The sequence below is a fragment of the Phalacrocorax aristotelis genome, chromosome 1 (genome assembly GCF_949628215.1).
Source record: "Phalacrocorax aristotelis chromosome 1, bGulAri2.1, whole genome shotgun sequence".
NCBI classification, from domain to species: Eukaryota; Metazoa; Chordata; class Aves; order Suliformes; family Phalacrocoracidae; genus Phalacrocorax; species Phalacrocorax aristotelis.
The window spans coordinates 73,029,629-73,042,097 of NC_134276.1; the positions used below are offsets into that span (position 1 = coordinate 73,029,629).

At 36.7% G+C, this 12,469-nt stretch overlaps 1 protein-coding gene across 2 annotated transcripts in view; it reads right to left on the bottom strand.

Annotated features, from left to right (window-relative positions):
• The window catches only part of TMEM131 (transmembrane protein 131), a 101,674-nt gene that overhangs the window by 18,060 nt on the left and 71,145 nt on the right, over window positions 1–12,469 (bottom strand). For both annotated transcript variants that reach the window (XM_075093356.1, XM_075093348.1), the window contains exons 20-29: window positions 11,470–11,622; window positions 11,248–11,323; window positions 11,022–11,139; window positions 8,916–9,054; window positions 8,698–8,807; window positions 8,248–8,314; window positions 7,157–7,308; window positions 5,728–5,870; window positions 4,385–4,571; window positions 3,067–3,252 (exon numbers count right to left, since the gene is read on the bottom strand). In XM_075093356.1, coding sequence (XP_074949457.1) covers window positions 3,067–3,252; window positions 4,385–4,571; window positions 5,728–5,870; window positions 7,157–7,308; window positions 8,248–8,314; window positions 8,698–8,807; window positions 8,916–9,054; window positions 11,022–11,139; window positions 11,248–11,323; window positions 11,470–11,622 — 1,331 coding nt within the window. The remainder of the gene's footprint in view (window positions 1–3,066; window positions 3,253–4,384; window positions 4,572–5,727; window positions 5,871–7,156; window positions 7,309–8,247; window positions 8,315–8,697; window positions 8,808–8,915; window positions 9,055–11,021; window positions 11,140–11,247; window positions 11,324–11,469; window positions 11,623–12,469) is intronic.

Genomic DNA, 12,469 nt, shown 5'->3' on the forward strand with positions numbered 1-12,469 from the left:
CCCTCTGTAGGGAATTGTGCTGCTGCTCAGAGATGTAAATTTTAAGATCATTATTTCAAGGAGTTTTACAACTAACTGCATCTGCTGCAATACCGTGTTTAGGATTTCTCCACTTACATAATGCACTGCAGTGAACTATATTTTTGAATGAAGCAATAAAACCACTGCAGAGACCTTCACTGCACTGCTATTGATCTCATCTTCTAACAGGTGGGAGTTTCGGGGGAAAGAGACACAGTGACGGTGAATAAAGCTTGCCTTGCCTATTACCTTAGAAAGTTTATAAGAACAGAACATTAAATTAGCGTCTTCTGTTTCTGTTCTCCACCCTGTTCTGACTGCCAGTTTTTCTAAGCCAAGCGTATGAAAACCAGCATCATTTCATACAAAAGGATGAGATACCTCTTGCTTAATTTTAGCTAAAAGAACCTAGTCTAGATATCATCTTTTAAATTTTACCTATTACCAAAAATACAAGCAACTCTGGAGACCAGCTCAGCTGTTGACAGCTAGTTATCAGTGTTTTTTTCCCCTGCCCCAGGGATTAAAAAGGATTCTAGATGCATAACCAGATGGCAGAAGGTAGGAAAGCTAATTTTCATCCACGATGTTAACAAGCAACAGAAAAGTTAAAGAAACAGGGGAATTTTCCAGACAAGCTTACACAAACTGTTACTCAAAAGAGTAATGCTTGCTTTGTGTGCCATGCCATCAAAAAATGGAAGTACCTTTGGGATGTAAGGTATAAGGTATAATCTCTTTCACTTGTTAATTGTAATCCATGACGCTATTTGAAAGTTTCACAAGACTGCTACCAACAAGAGCATCACACCTCTACTGCCACAGTGCTACACATACTTGGGTGGAGTGCACAGGATTTTGGTGGGCTGGGCAGGCACACTCTTCCCCCTCACCCCACAGCACTCCCCTCATGGTATCAATGCTGGGGTCCGCAGAGATTGTACAGGGGAGGCTGCAGCAAAAGGTGACCTTAAGGGCTTCTCTTCTCCCACTCTCTAGGTAAAGACCCTACTCCCTCTACATAAGCCAACCTTGGTGTTATGATAAACAAATATCAGCTTTGAAATGAATATCAGAACAAATCTTGTTTTGGGGTTTTAACTGCACTTCTTGGTTTTGGTATGGTGGTAGTAGGAGCAGTGGTGGTTTGGGCTTTTTACTCTTTAAAAGAATTATTATTTAAAAAAGAAAAATTAACTAGTCTAAAGAGTTAATGTCATTTAAATTACAAAACGATCTTGGTACATCCCTTTTTCCCCCCTCATGTTTTTATCCTGGAGCACACACATGCTTAGTTGGTAAGTTCATCACAAAAAGGACTGGCTCCTTTGTCATGTTTGGACATATGCTATCAGGTTGGACTTCAAAACTTGGAGCCACAAGTATGGTAACAATCCAAACCAACAGTGATTTAGGGAAGGCAACAATAAACATCTTATCAAATTAAAAACATGAACTAGACGAACTCCTAGAGTTATTGATTCCTAGAAATTAAGGATAGCTTTGCCACAATATGGAAATACTGTGTCAGTGGCAACTAGCAAACCCCTAAGTGATAGCACCTTAAAAGTTACAAGGCTGCCTGTGCACAGGATCCTTGGAATATTACAAAATGGTTACATTAGGACTCTTCCCTAGTTTGCTGCTTAAGAAGGATGTTTTGTACTTGTAGGAAAAAGACATAGTGAGGGACAGGATTAGTATTGTTTTGTAAAGTCTAATTAACAAACACTGGACATACAAAATTATCCATGCAAACTACACTTATGAGCTGACAAGCATTATTTACTCTGTCAATAAATTGAAAGAGAAACTAAGCTTATGAATTTCTAGCAAATATACAAAAGAAAACAACTTAAAGTACTTACTAAGCACCCTCCTAAGGAATGCAGTGATAGTTAGGAAACAAAATTTCCTAAGCAACAGCAATTTTGCTGTTACTAAGTAACACTGCATTACTTAGGAAAGTGCTGAAGAGTCAGAAAAGAAAGTTACAGCCTGCTTAATTTTATCTTCTCTATTTCTTTTATCAATCCCTAGAAGGAAAGGCAGCCTAACCAAACATTTGTTTAATATAGTACAGCAAAATGGAAGAGCCACTATCTTAATACGAAAAAAAGGCAGGAATATTACATATCTATGATAATGCTTTGGATTTGCAGCACACAGACCTCCTCTTTGTCACAGGCATCTACAGCAGCAATCCATCTTACACTAAGATAACAAGCTTAACAATAATGAAAACTGCATTTGTTGTTGCTTTTAAGTAACAACTTATTCTGATAATTTCCTATGCTAGGTTTTCTCTGAATAAAGGCAGTGGGGCAATGTGTCTCATATCCAAGAGTTGAGCAGGGACACATTGTTTATAACCTCAGATTGCAAATAAATATAGATAGGTAGAGGTTAGACTAGGAAAATGCAGTGGAATTTTTGACTCATGTTTCAACCAGTCATAGCTAACATACCTGTTGGCTGAGGAAAAAAAAAGTGCATTAATATGCTACTACGTAACCTTTGAGCATCCAGTGTTGCAAACAATGCCCTTCAGGTTCTCAGAAATCCCATTATTAGTATCACCAGTTGTCTGTCACATACAAGTGGCAGCAAAGTTAAATTCATCCAAGGCATCTGCTAAGCTTATTACAGTCACTGCCTCGTTTCTCTCTATAACACAATACTCCAGAAGGATGCTTAAATTTCTATGGAATTCACGGTTAGCAGTGCTTTAATACCTAATTTGGTTCAAGTTTGCCTTAATTATTTATCAGAAAACTACACATTAGCAGGGTTAACAGGAGTATGTATCTCACTTAAGGAAACAGGCCCAAGCAACAAGCAGAAGGTTAGTACTCCTCAGCCTTAAACTGCTTACACTCGATCCATAGGAGCATTTATTAATTTGTTGTCTTTTTCACCTTACCCTATTTTATTTTACACCAAATATAGCATGTACTGAATACATATATACTTCTCTGTAACCTGCATTCAAGCACTGTTAGTTCATGCATATATTACCGATAAGAACAAACCTATACACACTACCTCATTATTCCTGAGATGATTATATACAGTGCCAGTTCCCAGTTGGGCCTGGGTAATGCTTCTGCACACGTTGCCAACATGTGATATGGAAGGGATGCATTCAAGATAAATATGAATTCAGAGCCTCCCGCAGTGATAAATTTTAATTCACGTATGACTCTGGAAGCAGTGAAATCAGGTGTAAACCTGAAAACAAAGTAAAGCACATTAGAATTTCTCATACAAACAGCATGAAAGTTTGAGGTAATTTATATTATTCACAAATAATAATTAAAAAACCCACAGCCACAAGCTCCACCAATTACTGCCATGACTGGCATCCCAATCAAACCTTTATAACAAATAGCCCCAGTAGTATGACTAATAACCATACATGCAATTAGCCTAAAAAATACGTATGAGTATCTTTCAAATACCTCAAAATGTGTTTGACTAAGTTCATAAACACCTATGCTTAATACACCTGATCCACCATATGAAGATACATTATAATAACTGAAATTAAGTTTTGACCAGATCTGTTAAAAGCAAGCTATGAATGCAGTAAAAAAATAACAGCAGCTGTAAGCAAGCAATGAAATGGACCATTATGTGAGCTGTACAATTTTTAAACACTTCACCTTTAAGTCAAAACTGCATGCCTTTTCAAAAACACCACCACTATGTCCCGTCTCAAACTAAGACTGTTGCAGAAATACTAGTGAAGTTTCACCACCTGCAATATCTTGTACTTTCTCTTGCAGAACTTTTTAGATACCATATTCTGAATAGTTAAATTTAAATCCAATCAGTGTTAAGATGATCAGGTTTTGGTGCAGGTAACTTACAGTAAAAACTGACAGAGTTAAACAATCATTGTCATTAAGGCAACAGACAAAATATTCAAGACTAAAATGCTGTGCATTATGGTAATAATCCTTAGACTACAGGCTCTTTTCTACATACCATGCAATGCACCAAAAACATATGTAAATCTAGATCTCATGTGCATTCACAACCCAAATGAAGGAAATTTATAAAAACCCATATAGTAACACTACTCTAACTCAGTAAGTTATACTCACTGGATAGTAATCAAAGTAATACTATAGTCAGTCATGAAAACTTGAAGTTATGTAAAAATCAAATAGTGTTTGTAAGAAGAGAAAAAAATGTCATGTTTTATGTTCTATACTAAAAAAAAAATCTCCAACCCAAAACGCTCAAAGCTGAAGTGAAAAAACCCTCAGAATTTAACCAATAGAGTTTTCCTCCAAAACAGAATTAGGTATACAGAATTCCTATTTAAGACTGTTTAGATGTAGGAAAAAACACTTACAATATGACAATGTCTTTAGAGGCATTGGCACTTAGTGCAAACTCATGACAGTTAACTACTTTAAATCCATATCCTTCACATGTATAGCCACTGATTTCCATAGTTTTCACATTAATCTGCAGCTGCCCTGTATTTTCCACTTTAAATGTTCTTCTCAGTGTGAAATTCGGTTCTTTGTATTTCATTTCTAGAAATAAACAGCAGAAAGTGTTATACTAAACAGATATCCTTCACTACATTCATAATCTACAGTAGAAGAGAGTTCTGCTAGTATTATAGCAGGAAAGGGGCCTAGCGAGGCCCATTGAAATCTTTATGTAACCTGCAGAAGCAGATCCCTGAAGCCAGATTCACATCACTGTCAAGGTAGGGCACTTGTACAATTCCAGAGCACTCTAAGTCGTCAGGGAAAAACCACAAGCCCCCAAATCTCTGATAGCACTGCTGCCTCATAAAAAAATATCATCTAAGCTCTAAAGTTCTTTGATGTACTGCTTAGTGTTGTGGTGGTCTGTGAAGAGTCCCAGCATGAGGAGAATTAAAGCTTTTTTTGTGTGTGTCTTAAAAATAAAATCCATGGCTGAGCTACACATACCTTATTAGCAAGAACATTCCTACACCACAACACGTAAGAGGTAGTGACTAAACTTTACTTCAAGTTTTCTTACTCATCCCTCAAAAAAAGCAGAATAATCTTAGGTTATAATGGCACCTTAAAACTATGTCTGGAAATCTGAAAAGTAACAAAGCAGATTTTAATAACAGATACAACTAAACCTCTTTTACCAGTTCTTTTGGAAATACAGATACTCTTAGCTCTCCTATTGAAAGCAAGTCTGGGGCTACAGAGCTGAAAACCTTTGACCCTAGAGTAGAATCCAGCTGGGATTTAAGTTTCATCAAGGAACATATCCTCCCTTTTCCCTGTTGGCTACGTGCGTACAGATTCCAAAGGTATGGGGAACAAAAAATAAAACCAAACCAAACAAGCTCAAACAAACAAAAAAACCCTCCACCCAAACCAGAAAGTTGCATCTGTGATCCAAATTTGACTTAAATTTAGGAATTAGAGATTTTTCTAGTAAATATACTAGGATCTTCACCTCCATCTTGAATTTTAGTGGATGAAGGGCTTTTGTTTCATCTTTCCTGATTTTCACATTAAAAGGAAAAAGGTAAAATATTTCATTTTCTGCCTAAATGAAGAAGCAATTTTAATGTATTTAAAGGAATTATATTTCTGGGGCACGAGAACAGGGGAAAAAAATTTCCACACATTTCAAGTTGTACATGTAAAATGTAATTTCTTTTCTGTTCAGCATAGTAGCTCAAGAAGTACTCACTTTCTGAACAGTCTTTTAATAATGCTTCTGTGATTTTAAAGCGTAAAGAACTTCCTGCACCAGGAGGTTTGCCTGCCACCTTCAAGCTCTCAGTTGTTCCTTGTCCTTGTACCATTATGGCATCTATTAGAGTCAAATTATTTCTGTGTACAAAGAAAATGGGGAAACATTCATAAAAGGATTAGGCATTCTATTGCTCCTGCAAGCTTCTCTACAGACTATGAAGTTATAGCCCAGATCTGGACAGAAATAAAAGCAGTTCCACAGATAATTCCTCACAATATAGGGGTAAACAGTGGGTATCTATAAAAATAGTGTTTGCAAGACAAAAACCTAAGAAATCACATTACGTACAAATGAAAACTGTACATACAAGTGAAGTACTAGTTAAAGTTTATAATTCATCATGTTAATGTATCACACCTGACACAAAAGTGAAATAGTTATTCAAACAGAGCTCTACTAGAAAGACTGAACTTGCATTGCAGCTTCATCTTGCAAACGGCAGCTATAACTAGAGTCCCTACTTCCAAGATAGTGTAGTATTTAACAATTCAAGTCTCCAAGTACTGGTGGATGAAAAGCTGGACATAAACTGGCAATGTGCACTCACAGCCCAGAGGCCAACCGCATCCTGGGCTGCATTAAAAGCAGTGTGGCCAGCAGGTCTAGGGAGGTGACTCTGCCCCTCTACTCTGCTCTGGTCAGACCCCACCTGCAGTGCTGCGTCCAGCTCTGGGAGCCCTCAGCACAGGAAGGACATGGAGCTGTTGGATCAAGTCCAGAGGCGGCCACAAAAATTATTCAAGGGCTGGAGCTCCTTTCCTACAAAGACAGGCTGAGAGAGTTGGAGTTGTTCAGCCTGGAGAAGGCTCCAGGGAGACCATATTGCAGCCTTCCAATGCTTACAGGGGGCTTTATAAGAAAGATGAGGGCAACCTCTTTAGCAAGGCCTATTGTGGCAGGACAAGGGGTAACGGTTTTAAAGTGAATGAGGGTAGATTTAGACTGGATATAAGGATGAGGGTGGTGAAACACTGGCACAGGTTTGCCCAGAGAGGTGGTAGATGCCCCATCCCTGGAAGCATTCAAGGTGAGGTTGGACGGGGCTCTGAGCAACCTGATCTAATTGGGGACGTCCCTGCTCACTGCAGGGGGGGTTGGACTGGATGGCCTCTAAGGGTCCCTTCCAACCCAAACCATCCTATGATTCTGTGATAACAGTGCATGTACTGAATACAGTTTAACTACTGTAAAACATATCACAACTACATTTAAATTAAATCTGTCTCCATACACATATGATTCTACAATGGTTCTTGTAAAACTAACAGTTTCTTATTGACAGCTGATCACAAGTATGATCTTATATATAAACATAAAACATCAGGAAAAAATCTCACACTCATTTTGGAAATATCTATCATACCTGATAATAATTAATGACGAAACAGTTTTATTATGAACTGGAGTGAACTTTACTTTGACAGACTTTCTCTCACCAGGTTTTAACATTAGGCTTAACACTGAATGACGAGGCAGGCCTTTTGTAAGTCCTACAGTGCTCTGTACTGGCTGGACCTTAAGAGAGTGGGGAAAACAAAGTAATGTTTTTAAAAATAGGAAATTTTTACATGTATTTGATAGAAATATTTTCACTAGAAAATTGGTCTTGTCATTAAAAAAAATGTACTACCCAATGACATGTACTGTTTTTTTAACCAGAAAGTCTGATAGCACAAGAATTTCTCTACTCAGTAAACCATCTGTGTTTATTATGAAGCAGAACAACACAGCAAGACAGAACCAAGCTAAACTACACCCATGTGGATTCATAAAGCTCTAGTAGAAGACAGAGTTCAGAAGTTCTTAAATGTATACTTTAAAAGCTAAATTAGCATTAAGCCTTTACATAACATTTTCTATCCTCAAAATTTTCCATTGTTAAAACATTTAGAATATAGAAAGGGGAAAAAGCAAGCTTAAATTAGAAGAACTATTGAAAAAAGTATATTTTGCTAAGTTTGCCTTTACATACTATGCAAGCATCAAATTGCTAATCTAAAACACTGCAAATGGAGGGGAAAAAAAGTGTATATATTGGATGAGAAAAGAAAGTGTTCAGGATGTGGCATGCTCTGTATGAAAAACCACTCAATGTTGTCCACAAAACTCAAACCATTTAAAATAAAGAACAAAACAATGGAAAACTCAATACTTCGTTAATTTTAGAACTAGCAACCACTACACTGAAGAAAACAATCCAGTATCAGTAAGAGAATGAATAAATGCAGGTTTCCTGTAACTTCCACAATCCTACTGTAATGTAAGCATACAGAAAAAGGGACATTTTAACTGCTACATTTGAAGAAATACTACTTTTCCCAATTCCCTGAAAATATCCAACAGAAGCATCCCATTTTTCACAAACAGTAATACCTAAACTTGAAGACATGTATGACTGAACTCTTATTAAAATAGCTAAATTTAAAAACCTAAACAACATATTGAAATACTTACACAATTTCTGAAGACCTGGAACTCTAGAGTCTTCAGATTGAAATTAGCTGGCTTACTCAAATTAAACCTGAAACAGATATGCAATATTTTTTATTTCCCCAGGTCAGGGAAGATGACATACTTTTTTTAAGGATTTTAGCACAAATCAAGAACTTATGATAGGACTGAAGAAATATGCAGCTGAAAGGATCATTATAATTTGCTTTTCTTATACACCCCCACCCCCGAAGTTAAGGAAGAAATGTAAACATTTTAGCTTAGCAAAAAAAACAGATGTGCATTCAATGGCAATCAGTCTAGATTCAGTTCTCAACTGGCCCAATGATTCAAATTCTAGAAGTGGCCAACACTGTGACTACCAACACAGCTGCCAAATACTGCATGTATTTTTTGTAAAATGCACTTTGCTGTAGAGTGAGAATGCCCCAAGTACTCTAAAACAATACTTACCGTTCTAGCATTTTATCAACAAAGGTGGATGGGTTAGAATACAGAGCTACAGGAAGGAACTGAATATACACAGGAACATCAGCTGGATTTTCTAGAACAATTTCTTCTTCCTATTCAGAAGTACATTTTTTTTAAAGTTTACGTTAGAATTAATGTAATTAGAAATATCTACTAAAATGCAGCCCCTACAAAATGATACTATCAATGAAATAACTTACAGATGAACTGTTTGTGTTGGTAAGAGGGAAGCTTAGATGGCGCGGTGAGCTAAGTACGGAAGGCCAAACCATTTCTGCTGTAATTTTCAACTGGACATCCTTCTGAAGATCTGTGTCTACTTCAAACACAGCATTCAGTCTGGAGAAACAGTTATAAAACTTACTTTACAGGAGTAAAATAGGAAAAGGCTAGAAAAAGCAGAGGGCTTAAAAGCACCCTGAAAACAACATTAGTTTGAGAAATAGCACAGTACATTATGTTCATATACACTTAAAAAAACCCACTGAGCTTTGCCCATGTGTACCGCTATTCAAAAGCACAATAGAAACCACCAAAACATGCTGTAGGAGACCAACCCAAAGATTCTAATGATGTTCTCTGTTAAGTATTCTTGTCAACATCCATCCATTCCAAGTTCTGTTATGGCCTATTTGTGGGTAAAGGTGAGCAGAAAAATGTGGCAGGACTTATGCACTGCATCGTAGATCTTTTGGTATTTATATTTCTCTTAAATCACGGCTCTCTGGACAGTGACGCACAAATTCTATCATTCATTAGGAAGTGCCTAGCTCCTACTATTGCAGAAACAGATTTTGAGAACATAACTGAGATTCAGATCAGTATGAAAAGTAACCCCAAATAGATTTGATAGTTTGCAGAGGTATAAACATTTGAAAGGAAAAAAATATCAGTCCTGCTACAGTCTGCTTCCAATACAACATCCAGACATCCACTATCCAGAACACATATTGTGCCTACACATGTGTTATGTACAGTGAATCTGTATATGTACTCTAGCTGCAATGGATACAGGGATTATGTGCCTATACTCCTGTCTAACAAATCTACAGCAAATCTGAACTAACCACGCTTGGTGTCAGCTACTGTTTCCACCAGTGAATAAAGTTCTTTGCTGTTAACCAACCCCTGCAACGGATTTGATTCCTGTTCCCCTACCAGCTCTCCACCACGAGCTGAAACAAGACTAACAGTACTGAGTTCTCCAGTCAGCAAAACAGATGAAACGCTAGACTTCAAACCTAGAGAAGTATTTTGGAGAAACTCCAAACGGCCAAGTCAGAACCGGTCTGTATTCAGAAGGCACAGTTTCTCCTTTGCTGAATGCTACCTTGGATAGCTGGTTAATTTTAATTCTCTTTAAAGGATACATATTCTAGATTATATTATATACTAAATAATATTAAAGTATTGTATCTTCTAGCTAGAACTGCTACTTATTCAGAAGTAGTTTTTAACAGCATTTTACTGTCCTCTTACTGTAGGTACAGGACATTCTTGAAAGTTACCAGAGTGACTAAACAGAAGAATCCGTTTCGATGAAATTTGTTCAGGAGTTACTAATATATCGGCATTATAATGAAAAAATGACAAAGGAGGTATGCTTTTGTTACTCTATTTAGCTACATACAGTAATTTTGTTTCTCCACAAATATGCATACCTTTTTTTAAATGGTAGCCTGGATACTATCATCACAAAACACACATGCATTTGCTGTTAATGCTAACTTATGTCTCTTGGAGACTAAATCACTTTACGTATGAGAAGGCAGATGTTTAAAAGGTATATAACAGCTTAGAGAGTTTTGCTTTTTCTAAATCTTAAATAGCAATCATTAATCACCTTATGCAGCAAATCTCAAGGAAAAATACCAGACAATTTGATAATTCACTGAAATGTAATGATCTCAGAAGAACAGCAATAGAACACTTCATGATATCTTTGAGGGATATTGAGGGTACTACTTTAAAACAGACTAAGCAGGGATACTACATGAACAGTATAACCTGTTTTCAGAAATTTTCGCAGAGTATAGACTGACTTGCCGTTGCCATCATTTCAAGAACTGCAGCATACTCCAGTGAATAGTAACTTTCAGTGTTGTGTTTGTCTTGAGGAAATTACTACTGTTTAACTTTTCAAATGTTCTCTTTAAAGGTTTTGCAGAGAAGGCCAAGTAACTCCTTCTTGGCCCCCTCTTAAAGAGCACTGCAATATTAAGAAACCCTGTATTTTATAGGAGCACACAGAACACAATTATCTAGTCATTAAATGCCTGAGAAAGTAACAGAGATAAAATACTTACCTATGGCTTGAGTTCTCTCTTATTTCTGTCCATTCTTTGAATAAGTTCTCATGCAAATCCCAGTCAGAATCCCATGCATCTTCTTGCATTGCTACGCTGTGCTGAACTTTAGAGTCCGCTTTAAGAAATAATGTGTTTTATAACTCCTCATGTAAAATCATTGCTTAAGGAGAAAACTCCTTTTTTTTTTAAAAGGATTTTCATTATGAACTTGAACATTACTTACATTTAGATAGAAAAGGCAATCCTACATAACAGTGATCTCCACATTGTAAACCAGGATCAAAATAAATATTTGCAATCTGCAAAACAGATAAGAGCAGATCAATGAAGAAACAGCACAGTATAGCTAATGGCCAAAAGGAAAGAAAGAAGATTTCTGATGACCACAGAAACTTAACATATGCTTGTGAACTTGTAAACATGTAGAAATAAGGCATAAACAAACCTTTGATTTTTTTCCTGGCTCTAAATCTTCTTTATTACTTCTTAATCTCTTATAATAAAACCTTATATCTTCTGACAGGGAGCGTATATGTTGTATTTTCACTTTCTGAGAAAAGGAGTTCATAATGTTCAGGCTCTGGTGAACTACTTTCCCCTAAAGAAAACAAAGAATGAAAAAAGTCTGCAGGATATGCATTTTCCCTAGCATATGTATTTATTTATGCAGGCTGGCAAAGACCACAGCAGAGCTGAAATGTTAAACTGAGATTTTTAACTATGCCATCTTAAGAAAATACCCTGAAGTGTTACAAAGTGACACGTTTCTCTGAAGTTTTATTCTTTCCTCAATCTGATTCCAAACACAATTCATATCTCTTTCAAAATTAAGTAAACTTAAGTGTCTTGAAGCACTAGGACAACAGTTCTGCTTTACCAAATCACGTTAAAAAAGTACCAGAGGATGAAAGACAAGAGAAAACTTGAGTTTTCTGAGCCTCCTATTATAAAAGGGAAACAAGCTTCTTGTAAGTGATCTAGTATATAGTTCTAGTAATTAGAAATAACCTGAAAGGAACAGTAGAGTGAAGCTGCAGATAACAAACACTACAAGTGACAGAGGGCATTTAAACACACAGGCACAACCCTCCTTCCCACTCCCAATGAAAGTAAAACACCAGGCACTAAAATGACAACATTTAAAAAGAAAAGTGCAAGTTTTTGCCCCGCATCTTTACACCCTGCCTCCTCTTCTGAGCCAAACATTATTCTACCTTTAAACCACAGGACATGTAGTTTGTCACGATCAGAATCATTACAATGCTCAAGCTCTCCCCCTGCCCTCACTTGTGAATCAATGGATTCCGTGGCCATGTTTTTTACTTTATCTCAAAACCCAATCCTGACAAGTAAGTGATAAATAAAAATCAAAACAAACTAACCAAACAAAAAAACGCAACTAAGGACCAGTGACAAGATGTCAGAATCATAAAATAAATGAACAC